The sequence below is a fragment of the Kwoniella shivajii genome, chromosome 2, assembly GCF_035658355.1.
Source record: "Kwoniella shivajii chromosome 2, complete sequence".
NCBI lineage: Eukaryota > Fungi > Basidiomycota > Tremellomycetes > Tremellales > Cryptococcaceae > Kwoniella > Kwoniella shivajii.
Genome location: NC_085909.1, coordinates 196,644 through 210,451, shown reverse-complemented (window position 1 = coordinate 210,451; position 13,808 = coordinate 196,644). Strand labels below are relative to the sequence as shown.

The window sequence follows — 13,808 nt, the reverse complement described above, 5'->3', positions numbered from 1 at the left end:
CTGCTTGCTAAACTTATGCATTGATCTGTTGATCTGCAAATACCATTCATGGTTCCAATTGTCCAGACTCTGACTCTCTCAGGGTGTTTGTTTGAGAAAGAACAATTGTTATATACCTCATGAGATGAAACATCACCTTGGTGAGTGGCGCGTACGAGTGACATGAAATTAGGGGAATCAAGTAACGGGAATCAGAAGATCTACATTCACTTGGATCCTGGAGAGATGAACAATGATGGATCTACCAGTGACGGCTTTTTTTACAGCTACAGCTACGATGTGATGCATGCACAGCAAATGCATATAACATGAAAATGGCAGTAGCCTTAGTAATGGCACGATCATATACCGAATACCTCTAATCCTATTATAGCTTCTCTCCCTTCTTTATCATGTACACTCAATACAGGTATCAAAGTGTAATTACAATTCAACGTAGATATGAACGAAGATACTATCGACGGAGAGAGATCAGTACATTCCTCTTACCGAGGTGAAATCACACCTCGAACGCAGATAGCAAAGATGGGGATACTCACATTTATTCGAATGTCCAAGTAGATGATATATTCTAATCGTGATTGCTTTCTCAACCATCCTTGATACTGGAGTCGATCTGGATAAAAATGAATTTATCTTTCGGGCTACTACCATAAGAAAACAGTATGGTCAGCCATATTGCCCTTCTTTCCGCTGGTCAAAGTTCCTGCAGGGCTGACTGCAGTATACTCACCTTCAGCGTCACGAATAAATATCATTCCTCTGGAACCTTGATTCCTTCCTGTACTCTCGTAATGCTCCCACCATACATCATTATCTCCCCCAGAAGAGTAGACAGCTTCTAGCTCATCGTCGTCGTCGTCATCATCATCATCATCATCATCTTCATCATCCGCAGCCGTAGCTGAAGGAGTAGTAGCTGGACTCGGATCCACAGGTAGAGGATCAACAGCTTTACGTCCGGTATGGAGGTTTACTTGATATTCTACCAAAGCATCTTTAGGTAATTCTTTAGCTTGAACGAAAATGACTGGCGTGTGAGTGTTTCCATTCTGTGATGTTCAGATAGCACCATATCAGAATCAGCGATCACTCATGTCTATTCACTATTCTCGACTCCAATTATGAGACATACGTTGATAATCCATAACTTCCATGCTTTCCTCACAACTTCCAAACCATCGTCGTCGTTCGTTTTGGCGGTAGTGGCCCACCATGCAACGCAACTTTCTATCCATCCCTCCCATCCTCCACCAGTATAATTCTTACTTCTCAGTACATCCACTATCTTATTGACGTGTTGCAGTGCTAATACAGCTTGATGGGGATATGATGAGCCCGAAGTGGGTGGTAGGGGTAATGTTAAAGAGGGTGGTAATAGTGGGATTTGTCCTGCTAGATGAAGTCTTTGATTTACCTATGGAATGAAGAAATGGGTCAGCTCTACCATTGTTTGAGAATCTCGATAGGGAGTGAATGTGTTCCTGTCAGGATGAACATGATCTCCGCATCTATCTGGGTTTTATAAGAGACATCGATGTACCGGGCAGTGATTAAGAAGTTTTCAACCGCATCACTGATAAATGGAAGGGCTGGTCAACTTACCATGACTGCTTGACTGTATGGACCGATATTTGCTGGAGCCCAATAACTTAGACCTTGAACATGTAATGCGTTTCTATTTCCGATCAATCTACCCTCATCTCCATGACCACCTACTGCGCCTCCTGCTTTTTCCAGTTGAGGCGGCGGCAAAGGGGAGTCGTCGAAGCCTATCACTTCGATTCGTATTCTGGAAGATTGTAGTGGTACAGCTACTGTAGCTCTTGATGGTGGGGAAGTACCGAAATATGCCTTGTATACAGCATTGGCAGGTACGAAAAGGGACATGGATGATAACAGGAGTGTAATGTGGGTTGAATGTATTGGCAGAGAAAGGTTATTGTTTTGTAGGGTTTCTAAGGGAGTATTAAGGGTTGAAAGTCAGCTTCAGTCAAGGTCAAGAGTGGGGAGGTAAGTATTCGAAAACTTGACGTTGATTAAATTCATAAGAAGTCGTGGAATTACTCAGTACCTCCGTACCTCAGGAGGTAGTAGTCGGATGACATTCCACACTCACTTGAAATCTCATCAAAGCATTCCCTCAACTCATCGCCTACATCTTGACCGTCCTTTTGCACTCCATTAGCAGTAACACCGAACCATCTGCCTTTTCTCGTAAACCTGACTTGTCCATCTCGTTCATCATCTCCCACTTGCTCAATCCCTGAAACCCCTTCCGCTTGATCGTTCACTTTCAACTTGTTCAATACATTGCTGATTCCCTTTGAGTCTCCCAGATCTGTCTTGAGATCATACAGGAGTTCCTTACTTTGCTCAGACAAATAATCTTGACCTTCCAGATCTTCATCTAGACCTAACATATCCCTCAATTCTTGTACGGTTGGTTTTACCCAATTTTCCTTTGGAACCAATTCTGCTTCTTCAATTTTCAGGTAAGCGACTGGATATGGTTCTGGATCCGTTATGATAGTTTGTGTTTTGGTGAGAACCAATCGATGCGAGAATAATGGCGTTGATAATGTTATCGTCTCGTATTCACCTCCTTCTCCAGCAGGATGCGAGCCGTATGTTGATTCCTGTGTGGTGAGTTGTGAATGGTCATAGGTCAGTATTATTATATCTGAAACGTAATTTGATTGAATGAATGAGATTTCAGCTTTCTCTGTAAGTAAGGGGAAAGCCATGATTTTAACATGATTTCGCCTTCGATATTCTCAGGTATGATTACTGTAAGATTCGTTTGAAAAGAAAAGAAAACTCACCAAACGCTTTAATAAAGGCATCATGTCTTTCAACTTTTTTCCAACAATATCAACACTTAATCCGACTCCTGCCACTTTGATCAAAACCACGTCCATCTTGCCATAATTATCACCTAACATTTTCGTTAATAGAGGTATCTGTTCACTTTGCCACAAGTAAGATAGTGAAATCAGGTTCAGTCTGGTGCAGACGTGTTCGATTCGAAGTCTTTGATAGGTCGACAGGATAGCTCCTGAAGACAACGCTGTAGCTTCTCCGTGCGCTTTCTTTCACGGGAAGGGGGCAACGTTTAGCTCCCATCCATATGATCATTTGCTTACCCATACTCACCATGACCTGTTTCAACAATTCAGTTAGATCCTCAGTCTCATCACCTTTTTCACCACTTCCTTCACCCCCTCTCAACCTACTTCCATATTCTGGGCCTTTTGATACTGCTTTGCCTTTGATCACCCTTGTGTACAGAGGTATATCCATTGATTTAGCTATTAACGGTAAGAGGTTGGTACCGACCGACTGATACAGATGTGAGTCCAGCTCGTCTATGAAACATCATCGTAAGCGAATGATAAGCACAATACCCCAGCAAACTATGATGACTGCTCGAGTCATTTCAGCTAAGGGAAACCGACGAGACTCACCTATACCAGGTTCAGGTATCAAAGTCGCTAGAGCAACGATCTCATGTCCATTCGCTATACAATGCATCAAGTTGAAACAACTATCTTTACCTCCAGATACTAATCCGATCACTTTATGTTTGATGCCAGGTAAAGAGTTTGTCGTTGTTGTTGTCGAGTCCGTCATGTTGTCCCAAGCGAGATTGACGATTCGTGCTCCTATGATCGGTATTTCCTCTGGCCACTTTCTTTGTTTTGAGATTCAAACCCTGTCGATAGATCACCTCTGCTGCTCTCTGGTTTGGTTCAATCGTTTATCTTCTGTTGTTGTTGTTGTTGTTGTTGTTACTCACTGTATCCCAACTCTTTTCATGAACATTTCTTCGGTCGAGGCCATAACCGATAACGGAGATTGAATCACGACTCCGTTACACCATCCCTCCCATTTCTCCACGTGGGAAACACAACCTGAGAGAGGAAAAGAAAGTAGTGAAGAAAAGAAACATCTCAAAAGAATATATCAACTTCTTCTCCTTCTCCTTCATCATAAACATCACCTCATCCATATCAACTTTTGAAGACTACAAGCTACCGTTGTCGTCCCTACAAGCTGGATCATAACCGTATCGATCGAGCTTGCAAGCTGTCTTTTCACATATTCACCACTCGGAACGATTACTACTATCTCCCCCCATCTCTCCATCTCTTCATACCGGCATACTGGCTCCTCGACTAAGTCATACTAAGCCATCATGACGAATACAATCTCCACTCCTTCATCATCCGCTCAATGGCATACGATATCACCTCATACACGACCACTAACGTTGACGATCCTTGAGTTGACTCCACTCGCTTTAACACTTTCTCTATCATTGACTCCTCCGGTGACATCGTCATCTTCTTCAACACATGGATTAGGTATTGGTCAATCACATAACCATAATTCTTCATCTTCATCTTCACATTTAGTGCATAACAATCATCATACACATGCACAATCACCTTCACACACAACGAAACAATCACGTAATAATAAGAGAATACAACATTCTTCAAACGCAAACACAAATACAAATTCAAATCCAAACGTAACTCCGAAAAGTAAACAGAAAACAACGACAAATGCAGGTGGTGATATAAGTGAAGATGAACTACAACAACAACAGCAACACGAAGAAGATTTATTGTCATCTTCATTAGATTATCTAAATTCAGTTGAAAATCCTTCTTCTTTCAAAGATCTTCTATCTCATGGTGTAGTAGTTTCAGTAAACGGTCAACCTTGGTCAAGGATCTATGCACATGTAAGTGAAGATGAGGATTCAGACTTGGATTGGGAAGATGAAGATCAAAATCAAAATCAAAACTCTGCGAATGCTGTTATAGTAGTAGGTGATGAACAAGGTATTGAAGAAGAAGGTTCAACAACAAGACGTAGACCTCGAAAACCAAGATTCGCTTCTTCAGCTTCAACAAATTCCACTAACAATAACAACAACAATGGTATTGGAACGGAAAAAGATTTAATGCTTAGTAATGCGAATTCATCAGGAGGTACTCATGCTAGTAGTAGTGGTGGTGGTGGCCAAAGTCAAAATAGAAGAAAAAATGGTAAAGAGAAAATGGATAAAGATAGAGCTGTAGTTGTGGTTTACGGTTTAAGTCCAGGTAAAGAATATGAAGTTGAGTTGAGAGTTGTTGGACTTTTCAGTCAAGAAGGTAGCGATGGCTTCGGTGAGTATAGGAATTTGTTTGTTGCGAAACAAAGACTCACGACTGAGCTTGTCATTGTGATGTTTCAGTCTCAACAAGCGTACTTATACCCCCTTCACCTACACCGACGGGTGGACTTCATCCTCGGTCCAGAGCCAACTCGTTAAGATCACGATCTAGACCAAGATCTCGTTCAAACTCTTTCACAGGTCCATCACCTGGATTCCCACCCAACTCATCGCCTCTGTCCCATACTCGATCATCCGATGCTATAACGACACTTGATTCACTCGCTTCCGGATCTCACGATACCCTTTCCCCTGATTCAGCAGCTATCATCCCTACTCCTGTACTGAATGCAGTGGACACTCAAGCTGCCCAATTACGTCACCTCATCGCGACTGCTCATGCTGAGAAAGAACATCTTCAAGCTGAAATCAAAGAAGCTCGAAGGACGTCTCAACGACAAGAAGCAGCTCTCAAAGCTGAGATAGAAGCAGTGAAGAAAGCCATCGAAAAAGCTGGATCAATGGATTTGAGATCAAAACAAAAAGCTTTAGCAACTCAGGAGCAAGTCAAACAAGGTTGGGCAGGAGCTGAATCTGCTGAAAAGGATGCCGGTGACGTAGAAAGTGGCTTAGATACACTCGAATCTAGATTAGAAGCATTGAGGATTGAGGTGGAGTCCATTCAAGGTGAATGGAAATCTGTCAAAGATAGAGAAGAAGAATTACGGGAACGAGATCGACGACAAAGATCGGAAGAAGATAAAAAATTGAATGAGGTGCTAGGTAAAATTGATAAACTGAAAAGCAAGAAGGTGAAGAGGGAATCTGAAAAGGTTGAATTGGAAAGGAAATTGGAAGATTTGGAAAGACTCAAAGACGAAGCTGAGAAGAAGAACGAAGATGAGCGAAATGCAAGAAGAGGAGCCGCGTCTTATTATGCAGCAGGATATGGACAGCATGGAAACAACAACAATAATAACAATAATGAAGGACATCATGAATTTGGACCCAATAGCGGAGCGCAACGAAGTTTATCTGCCCATCCCTCATTGAATAATTTAAGTGGACATTATGCTTCTGGGCCTACGAATTTCAGACCTAGAGGAGCAAATGGAGTTCCAATACAAGGATTTCAACCTCGTTTCGCATCTGCAGGACATACGCATCATCCCAGACCCAGTCCGACTGCACCAAGTCCCACTCATCCAAATACTTTTTATCCTATCCAACATCCTGTTCCACCTTCCACTACTTCTCCAGCATTCAGACCACCGAAACTTGCTAATCCAGCGGGTCGATCCACTTCGGGTCCGACACCTTCAACGGCCATGACAGGTGTGAACGCAGCTGCATTACCATTCCATCCAACGAATTTCTCACCAAGCAATAATAACAGTAACAGAGATATCAATAACGAACAGCAACATACGACTCTAATGCCACCTCAATTACAACATCGGATCTATCTACCCAACGTCAGACCTAGACCTACACCAAATTTCCATCCTCCACCAAGTGTTTTAGCAGAACAAGCTAATGCCAATTCGAATTCCAACACTAAATCCAATACATCTTCGAATTCAAGTAATTCACCTGCCTTACCAAATCAAATCGATAATAATAGTCATAACATCCGATCGCCACATCCTTCACCACCTGCCTTCCCACCTCTACCTGCTGTGTCCCATTCCGGAAGTGGAAGTGGAACAGGATTGGGATCAGGATCGGGACCTGGGAAGATGAACTCAACGTCAACTACAAACTCGAACTTACCTTCTGCACCAAGTTTAGCTTCGATAGTCACTAGGGCAGTTCTAAGTCCGACAAGTGCTTTAGCTCAACAATCACAAGCTGCAAATATAGGTAATGTAGCTTCGTCAGTATTGAGAAATCCACCTTCAAGACAAGGTTCAATCAGTCAGGGACAAGGACAAGGACAAGGACAAGGACAAGGTCAAGTTGATTCTCCATCTGAAATAGGATCGGGTAGAAATTCAACATCTTCTCCTACACCTACCCCACCTCTTTCAGCTGGATTATCACACTCTTCAAACAGAGTCATGTCTCCTTCCCAATCTCAATCTGGAGGAGGAGATGGTTTCCCTCCTTTATCGCCTACTTGGCCAATACAAGGACAGGGCAATATACTGAATCTAGGTAACCCATTGAGAAGGGAAAATACTCCTCCTATAATGGCGAATATATGGAGCACAAGTAACGCAGGAGGAGGAAAAGATAGTCCAATCGGATCGGCTATTCTAAGAAAACCATCTAGATCAGGTTCGGGTGAAGTGCCATCGTCTGATTAATATTTAAGGTTATTTAAACATTTAAACCCTTGAATAGGGAAATTGGCGCAACGCTACTGGATGAAGTTGGAGAGAAGGAAGAGAAGAAAGACTCGCTTGTTTGCATAGCAGCATGTAACGACTGATGTACGATATGACCGTTTCATGTATAGACGCACTAAAACAGATGCTTGTAACGTAAAAACCATATCAATTAATATAAATAAGCATAAATGACCTGCGGATGTTTTGAACATCTATTGCATTGTTTTTAACCCTGAGATGAGTGAAGGGATAAACAAGATTATCCTTGTCAATCGTTAGGACGAATGGATGAACGAATGAATTGTGAATGAGCCTTGTGAATGACCAGCTCTCCCTGGGAGACAAAACATCGACGAGGATGCCATCGCTCGTCAAAGCATACATATTCTTGCATCATCCTTTCACTTCCTGCTGTTTCTTTCCCCGTTCTTCTTTCTTCGTTCATTTTGTTTCATCAACATCATCATTCAGTCCAAATACACTACACGACTCACGCTCTTGAACACGGACAACTCGTCATTCCTCGTTCCTTCTTCAACTTCCTCAAGTACCATAGCGCAATCACCATCTGAGTCCAGCAGTCGATATCTCTACAGAACTCACATCCTATTCATTACTTAGAACTGCATAAGATATTAACACTTGTACATCGTACATACAATCAGTCATTCAACGCGTATTCATCCATTCCATGTTCAACAGCGGCACTTTGACTTTCCTACTGGGATCGTTGATGATAGGGGCTGGAATTGGAGTTAAGGCGACTGAGTATCCTTTATCTGAGAAATACAGTGGAACTTCGTTCTTGTAAGTTGAATTTCGATGTTACCATTGTCTTCACCTCAAAATCCAAACAAACAACCCATGATCAATACTCAAGAAACTTTGTATCCCATGTCTTCATAATCCCATCCAAATCAATTTGCTCGATACTTCTATATAAGATTCTAAAGTGTTTTATCAAATAGTGCATTTAATGGAAAAAGAAGCAAAAAAGCTGATTCCTCATTTAACGTAGTGACGGATGGAAATTCCCAGTAGAGACTTATGATAATACCACAAAGTGAGTTAACCATTACCCTCTCCCCACTTGGAGCCTTGGAGTTTATCGACTTTTCAATAATGATGAAAATGTGAATTCAGCGGAGACGTTTTCTGGGCAACTGCTCAAAATACTTCTTTACTATATGTCAATGATGCTGGACGAGTAGTATTGAAAGGTGAGATTACCCTATCTTTATCTCTATCCAAATGGAGGAGTGGATATATGTACTGTAGCTTACTCATTGCCGTTTTGCTGTTCATTTGATTATAATCAATGCCCAATTTCTCAAAATTCACAATCGCATTCACATCCACATTCACATAAACTCAAACCACCATCACCACCACCACCACCACCCCCACTCAACATCCCTTTCACAGTCGACAACACGACCTCCGTACCATATAACGAAAAGCGATATGCACCAAAACTACTCTCAAAAGAAACATACGGTCCTGGAACAGTATTCGTCATGGACGCCGTGAGTATATACATATATACATATATCCACTTTTCTTATATCTTATCCTATTCTTATACCATTGATCGCAACTATACGTTGAATTACGACTGATTTGAGTATTGTATCAAAAACAATAGACACACGTTCCTTATGGTTGTTCTGTTTGGGGTGCTTTCTGGACTCGTAAGTTTCTCCTTCCGTCTTTCTCTGTTTCGATTCCACTTGTGTAGACTATCTGGTCTTCCGTCAAGGAGGCGAGTAAGACAGAAATGGGAAAGGGATGGCATCCAACAGGGATCTCGACATTTCGGAGGTGTGAAGATGATAATCCAAACGAGTGAAGCTGTGTGGATCAGATCAACATGCATCCACAATCTTCTTGCTGACTATGCATTTTGATCCCTGCTATTTTAGAAGGAGCATATTGGCCTGCTGGAGGTGAAATCGATATTTTCGAAGGTATAAATCAACGTACGACGAATATGATGGCTTTACATACATCTGGTGGATCGTGAGTTGACCTGTGATCTACGAACCATCGCCCTCCCTTGGTCAAGTACCGACGTACGACTTTTGAGTCTCGATAGACAATAGTCTCAAGTGTGTATAGCTGATGAATGCAACTGACTGTAGCTGTACAATAGACAATTCTACGACTATGACAGGTAGAATAGATTCTGCGGATTGTGATCAATCTGCCAATTCAGGTTCGGGATGTACAGTTTATGATCAAAGTGATAATTCCTACGGAGAAGCTTTCTCACAAGCTGGAGGAGGTGTTTTCGTTACTGAGTGGACTAATGAATCTATCAAAATATGGTTTATCTCCGTAAGCCCATACATATCCTTTTCTTGCCTAAACCATCTGGCAAAGCTGACTACACGGAACATACTTAATGATTTTCCTTGAATATAGCGAGCAAACGTACCATCTAGCTTGTCATCCACGGCAGAATCACTCGATACTTCTACACTTGGCACACCCACTGCTGAGTATTCATCTTCAACATGTGATATAGAACATCTCTTTGAGCGTGAGTAATTGGTCGGACCAATACCAGGCAGAAATCGGTGGCATAGCAAATACTGATTTATTCATCTACCACCTCCATTAGCTCAAATACTTAGTAAGCGATTTGACCGTCGTATGAACTGGCTCATCATCAGCTTTCCTTTCTTGACCGGGACAGATATCCTCCGCTTTTTGAATGTTCTCTACTGATACACAACGCTAAAATAGCCCTCGACATCACATTATGTGGTGATTTCGCCGGACTCCCAGCTCTTCTTCAACAAACTTGCCCTGCTTTACAAGGCGACAAAACCTGGTGTGTGATCCCCCTTAGACATTCCCGAAGTGGAACGCGTAGCATAATTCGCATCTCCGATTTTCATCCGCTTCACTCTTTCCGCCGTCTCCTCCCTTCTTCCTCTCTCTCTATCTCACTGATTGCGATGTGTATCACTGACCATGTCATGTAGCTACACAACATATGTCATTGATGACGGATCCACTACTTATGCCAACGCATATTTCGAATTAAACTATATCAACATATATGCTAGTAGCAGTAATTCATCTGGATCAGGATCCGCCACTTCTCCTAGTGGGATCGGGAAAGCAACAACCACAATCACTGCTGGGGTAGGGAGTCAAACCTCTACCAAAATTTCATCTACGAATGGCACCACCTCTAACTCTGCATCTGGTCCTACGATCGGTTTGAAAAGTGTTAGATTATCCTGGATCATGGGAATGGTAGGATCAGTTGGGATTTGGATGGGAGTAGGGTTTTTTTGGTGATATCCAATAGTGCCGGTGTTAGTAAGCTTGAAAGACTTGAATACCTCTATAAGCTACATAAGGGTCAACAATTGGCAGGGATTGAAGATAGATTGCTAGGTATGACGAGGATGAGAACATGAAAACACGATGATGAAAACGGACAGTTTCTATGGTACAGTATATGGCGTTCTATGACGGACTTTACTATTCTGATTGCGATATTCTTACTTTGATGCAATCTCATTGTTCTGGAGCAACTTGGCAGACAATCCATTGCAGGGTAAAGCCTGTTGCGATAATGATGAGATATGTGTCTGAGAGTGGGAAGATAGAGAGGAGGCACAATATGCTACATTACATATAGCATGTTTTATTTGGTTCTTCCCACAAGCGAAGAAATCGATCACACACTTCCGACGGAATTCACGGCTTTAAGGGTTAAATTCTTACTTCTTACTTCTCTCTTTCTCTCATTATTTCATGTTCAATAGATCCTTGTTAGAAGGTTTCTCAAGCTATCCGACAACTGAATCCTCGTCTGTCTTGTATGGCCAAAGTGTCAAAGCTCTAAAATGGACGAATCACTCTTACCGGCTCTTCGAAGAGAAACCGTTCGAACAGTCAACAAAGCATCTAAACCAGGTGGAGCAATTGATAATGGAACTTTTACAATGAAAAGCGCAAGATCCGAAATTGAATCTTCTATGAAATTACAAAGTGGTTCGTTGAGTGGTGAATGGAAAAACACTGTGAAAGAATTAGTTCAGGAAGCGATTGTAAGTGAATTATCTCAAGATTGATAGATTACCCAGGGTCAATCCGATATCCCAAGCTAAGACAGCTAGCTACCTCACTTAGGATAACTTGGATCAAGGTCATTCCCCCCAAACAAAAGCATCAGGCTCAGAGCTGAAATCCAAGCTCAGCAGTAAAAACGGAAAGGGAACCGAAAAGAAAAAGGGAAAGAGAAAGGAAAAGCAGAGATCTCCTGATTCACCTCAAAATGAATCATCTGATGAAGAGGAAAAGGAAGATATAGTATCTGTAAGTTTCGCTCTTGTCGTTTCTCATCGTTCAACAAATCAAATCGAAAAGTCGACTGACTTCAATGATGTCAAAAGGATGATGAAGCTGGATTATCAACTCCTCAAGCCAAACGCAAGTCTTCTTCATCAAAGGGAAAGTCGTCTGCACGAAAGAGCATTCACTCTGAAGAAGAAATACCTATGATGGACGTAAGTGGTCAGCTGATGCTGTCCCAAGGTAAATCATGTAGAATATGCTAAGCTGATAAACTCTCGCTTAGCAGAAACGCGAGGAAGAACCTCAAGCTAGATTAGATGATTCAGACATGTCTTCAGTATATGATGAACCACCAACTACAAAATCACGTCAAAAGATAAAATCAACATCATCATCGACCAAAAAGACTGCAAGCGGAAACGGTAAGAGGAAATCGAAATCTGTTTCTGCTATTTCAAGCGATGATGATGCTCCCAAGAAGAGTGTGAAGGTGAGCCGTCCATGTCGAGACTCTAGTTTACACATTAGCTGATGATCACTGCTTGATAAATGTTAGAGGAAAAAGAAAGATCCTAATGAAGGTGTAAGTCAGCTTTAATTGTACCGGGTTCACCGCAAAGTAAGCTGACGTCGGAGGTCGGATTGCGTTCAGCTCTCTCCCGAGGAAGCTAAGCTGGCTGACCTGAAGAGGATCGTTGTAGCTTGTGGAATACGGAAACAATGGTAAGCCGGGACATCACTCCATGTACTGCATCAGCTGACGGATCGCCTTGTCACAGGGCAAAGGAATTTGCAGAGTATCCTACGGTGAGTACCTCTCCCACTATACTGAAGCATCCCATCTGGATTGATCAAAGCGTTTGATTCGATCGTGCAGTTCAGGAATACACAGACCTAACTAAAATATTTTTGGATAGACTTCATCCCAAATAAGACATCTTCAAAGCATCTTAACTTCCCTCGGTATAAGAGGTGCTCCAACTATGGGAAAGGCGAAATCTATCAAGGAGAAACGGGATTTGGCTCAAGAATTAGGTTGGTCACAAATCATCCATAAATCACTTAGGTCATACTGTACCTCTCTCGCATCACCTCTCATTGCAGAAGAGTATACTAGACCAGTGAATTAGACAAGCTGATATACATCGCAGATGACGTTCAGAGCTTCGAAGCTGCTAGAGGCGTATCTTCCGAAACGACAGAAAGGAGAACAAGGGGTACATCTAGTAAATCAAAGAGGAAGACGATCATCTCAGACGAAGAATCTGACGCGATACCCGTATCTGAAGATTCTGAAGAAGGGGAGTTGGATAAAGAGCATGTGAGTAGGAATCTACACAATGAACGTTCCTGATCCTGAAATTGGGAAACACGGCTCATTGGAACGAAATGATCGGATCGTAGTCTGCTTTAGGAGCGATAATGGATTTGGACTTTCTTGGAGGAGATAGTGATACTGATTAGAGAGACGTCTCACCATTTGGCGAACTACTTGAAGGTCTTGATAAAGGCATTTCCAGATCTTCAAGTAATCCGAGCGAGTGCATTACATGACATGTATTTGAAACATTTCATATATCCTATATGCCACGGTGCTTGAAATGACTGTAAGATAACCAAATCCGCATATCACCACTTTGAAGAGCGACAATAACACCTGACTCTCAGATCGCTATGCTCAACAACCTTGAAGTTGTGTTTGATCCATTCAACCCTCCTTGCCTTCCAACTATCGCTCATTTTCATCTTGGCTATGACGTCTCTCGTCCGCTGCAGACTTGATACTGTTCGATGAGATTCTCATCAGACAAGGAAGGTTTACTATCTCTACTATAGGTTCTATTTTCGCCATCGTTGGTTTACTCCTTGATTGATCTTGCGAAATTGAAGGGGGATCGGGCTTGTTTATTGATCTTGTCGATGGCGGCGGTAGATCAGAAGAGGTGTATGAGGTGCTTGCATCTACCTATCCAGATAAATCAATTCTA

The 13,808-nt window shown here is 42.1% G+C and overlaps 4 protein-coding genes across 4 annotated transcripts; 3 read left to right on the top strand and 1 right to left on the bottom strand.

The window, feature by feature from the left end:
* Nucleotides 1-341: 341 nt before the first annotated feature.
* On the bottom strand, nucleotides 342-3,633 carry IL334_001455 (uncharacterized protein; the record flags this gene model as incomplete). Its single annotated transcript, XM_062933212.1, has 9 exons — nucleotides 342-454; nucleotides 540-647; nucleotides 734-1,052; nucleotides 1,136-1,417; nucleotides 1,606-1,958; nucleotides 2,120-2,639; nucleotides 2,826-3,092; nucleotides 3,157-3,368; nucleotides 3,468-3,633. 9 exons carry the CDS (start codon nucleotides 3,631-3,633, stop codon nucleotides 342-344), a joined length of 2,340 nt encoding a protein of 779 aa, XP_062789263.1.
* Nucleotides 3,634-4,198: 565 nt separating this feature from the next.
* Nucleotides 4,199-7,479, top strand: IL334_001454 (uncharacterized protein; the record flags this gene model as incomplete). Its single annotated transcript, XM_062933211.1, has 2 exons — nucleotides 4,199-5,183; nucleotides 5,252-7,479. The coding sequence occupies 2 exons, from the start codon at nucleotides 4,199-4,201 to the stop codon at nucleotides 7,477-7,479; spliced, it is 3,213 nt and encodes a 1,070-aa protein (XP_062789262.1).
* A 715-nt stretch (nucleotides 7,480-8,194) lies between these two features.
* IL334_001453 (uncharacterized protein) lies at nucleotides 8,195-10,815 on the top strand (the record flags this gene model as incomplete). The annotated part of the gene is made up of 10 exons (XM_062933210.1): nucleotides 8,195-8,310; nucleotides 8,522-8,566; nucleotides 8,647-8,723; nucleotides 8,929-9,029; nucleotides 9,149-9,194; nucleotides 9,426-9,522; nucleotides 9,645-9,840; nucleotides 9,928-10,045; nucleotides 10,252-10,339; nucleotides 10,494-10,815. 10 exons carry the CDS (start codon nucleotides 8,195-8,197, stop codon nucleotides 10,813-10,815), a joined length of 1,206 nt encoding a protein of 401 aa, XP_062789261.1.
* A 554-nt stretch (nucleotides 10,816-11,369) lies between these two features.
* On the top strand, nucleotides 11,370-13,284 carry IL334_001452 (uncharacterized protein; the record flags this gene model as incomplete). Its single annotated transcript, XM_062933209.1, has 10 exons — nucleotides 11,370-11,573; nucleotides 11,656-11,841; nucleotides 11,919-12,032; nucleotides 12,107-12,310; nucleotides 12,377-12,403; nucleotides 12,473-12,543; nucleotides 12,600-12,627; nucleotides 12,738-12,855; nucleotides 12,972-13,141; nucleotides 13,225-13,284. The coding sequence occupies 10 exons, from the start codon at nucleotides 11,370-11,372 to the stop codon at nucleotides 13,282-13,284; spliced, it is 1,182 nt and encodes a 393-aa protein (XP_062789260.1).
* Nucleotides 13,285-13,808: the final 524 nt, after the last annotated feature.